The 2,546-nt window shown below is 46.5% G+C and overlaps 1 protein-coding gene across 1 annotated transcript; it reads right to left on the minus strand.

The window, feature by feature from the left end:
• Nucleotides 1-946: 946 nt before the first annotated feature.
• On the minus strand, nt 947-1,942 carry PEX2_088930 (SDR family oxidoreductase; the record flags this gene model as incomplete). Its single annotated transcript, XM_016746163.1, has 2 exons — nt 947-1,571; nt 1,629-1,942. 2 exons carry the CDS (start codon nt 1,940-1,942, stop codon nt 947-949), a joined length of 939 nt encoding a protein of 312 aa, XP_016599447.1.
• Between the last annotated feature and the right edge of the window lie 604 nt (nt 1,943-2,546).

Here is a 2,546-nt window from a genome sequence, read left to right on the forward strand (position 1 = left end):
CCCCCCAAAAAACCCCCCAACTCGATGCTGTTTCGGTGTTAACAATGTCTGATTGACAGACTATTTCATACCTGAAAAAACCACTCTGCCGCGATACAGCTGCCTTAAAACGGACTGGGTTGAGATGGATGAATTGTGGCGCTAAGTCAACAAGCAGAGGCGCTTCTTGCCGAAGATATCTTTTCATAAATTGCAGTGCCTGGTATACTTTTTATTTTTGACTTCATTGCGAGTAACAACTTAACAGCAGTGTCGGCTAGGGCCACAAACGGGGAGTAATAATTTAGTTGCGCTATCTTTAAATAGCGCAAAACATCAAAAATAATTTTTGTAGAGGATGTTGAAGTTTCAGCCGGCGTCAATACCGCTGAGGCTCACTTGATGGATATTATGTGGCTAAGAGCTTCCATGCTTTCTGAGGCACGCTAGCGTTGTATGCTAAATTGGGCATTCGGAAAACATGTAGAGCACGCTACAGTATCATGAGATTATGTACTAATTTTAAATATAATCCACCCCGCTTTTCTTTCTTCATTAAACGAGAACAGGGCTATGGACTTATTTCCTTTCGATTTCTCAATTTCAACCGTTGTTATAGCTTACAAAACTTGACAAGTCTCATTTTCAATTTTCCAAGATTTGGGCGGGGAGATTTGTGATAGTATCCCCTTCTCCATTATTGTGCAGGACAATTTTCCGTGGGTTCAAAGCATATTCAGCTAATGGTTTTTAGGAGAAGCAACCCAATCATCGAAGTTTGGCCTGGTCTGGCACAAATATTGATTCTGGGCAGTCTTCTATGCCGCTGAGACTTGATGGATACTATGCTGCCTTCCCAGCAATACAAGCCTCATACGGTTACGTGGATCTTCTCGAAGTGTGTATGGCACACTTCCACTCCAGTTTATTGATCAAATTTATAATCCTCTATTTTTTTGACCGTCCTCTAGAGTTTTAACAGTCCGCTTGATTGCTTCCCAGCCGCTTCGAACCTCACTGACTTCCCAGAGAGAATAAAATCTGGATATTCGAACTCGCCCCCTGGGTTACCTCCACCAACCCGCCATGCGCCGCCATCGACAGGCAACACAACGCCGTTCACATAGTCTCCAGCATGGCTAAAAAGATAGACCGTGGCATCTGCAATGTCCTTGACCGTCCCAGCTCGTCCTAACGGAACCCGCTTACTTGCAAACTGTGGAGTCACTGATAGTCTTGTCATCCCTTCGGTCCCCTCGACAGGACCGGGAGATATGACATTTGAGGTAATGCCATACGGCCCGTATTCAATCGCTATATTGGCAGCTAAAGCGTCCACACCGGATTTGGCAACGGCGACATGGGTTTGCAACTGAGCACCTGTATAATGCATGGTGGCCGAAATATATATAATGCGACCGGCTGGTGTTGATGTGGAGGAAGAATTTCTTTTCTTTGCCGCGGCCATCAAATGTGGTAAGGCAAGTTTTGTGACGTTAAACGAACCAAGCGTGTCGATTTCAATAACTGTCCTGAAAGCGTTGATAGACAGCTGTGATATGGGAGCTAGGAAATTTCCTGCTGCACCGGCACTATATAGAATGGTTAGCAAGCACTGACTGGAAACCATACGAGAAGCACATGCTTACATCAAGAAGTCAATCCCACCAAGCTCTTCGACACACCGATCGATTGCTCTCTGTAAACTTTCTGGCCTTCTCACGTCCACATTACCGATACCCAGAACTCTACTACTTGGCCTTGCCGTGGCAATGTCCTCCGCGGCAGTTTCCGTTTTCTGACTATTGCGACCCACAATACATGCATCAGCGCCTAGATACACGAGGGCACGTACTTGGGCAGAGCAGATGCTGCCGTTTCCCCCTGTGCAAAATACAATCCGGTCTTTGAATAATCCGTCCTGCCACACATTGGAGAGATAATCAGACCGATCAAAGGTCATTCTGAAGCAGGCGTTCTGGATAAGAACGAAAGTTGGCGAATAGATCGAACTGGTGCACGAGTAGGCGGAGGGAGGGGGTTCATATACAAAATACTTCGTTGCCCAGAAAGTCAAAATTCTGAGTGCGGCCCTCTTTTACCTTCAAGCTGACTTCGCAATGTACATACATTACCGAGACATGCACCAGAAATCTTGGGGTGGCCCCACTGTTTTAAACGTAGTGCCTAATCTAGACGAAGCCAAACTTAAAACTAGTCACGTATTCAACCTCAGTAAGCATTATGTGAGCGATGCCAAGTCCGGAATAATTCGTCAGACGAACAACTCGATCCGCACTCACCTAGAGGCGGTCGCCTCATCAATGGAAATCAACACATATGATTGGTTGCCGCTATCAGCGGGTCGTCGCGTGGCCTGCAAAGTCTTTCAAGAAACCTCATGGCATGGGTCGGGGGTGTGTAGCCTAGAGGCCAGTTCCACAGTGCAAAGGAAGCACATGAGTATGGAAGCGAAACCTTACGGCCGTATGAACTGAAGTGGATCCAACCAGTCAAGGAGGAGCTAATGGAACGAGAGCGAAGTGGATCATACGTGTGCATCAATG

This window comes from Penicillium expansum (assembly GCF_000769745.1).
Source record: "Penicillium expansum strain MD-8 chromosome Unknown contig298, whole genome shotgun sequence".
Classification (NCBI taxonomy): Eukaryota; Fungi; Ascomycota; class Eurotiomycetes; order Eurotiales; family Aspergillaceae; genus Penicillium; species Penicillium expansum.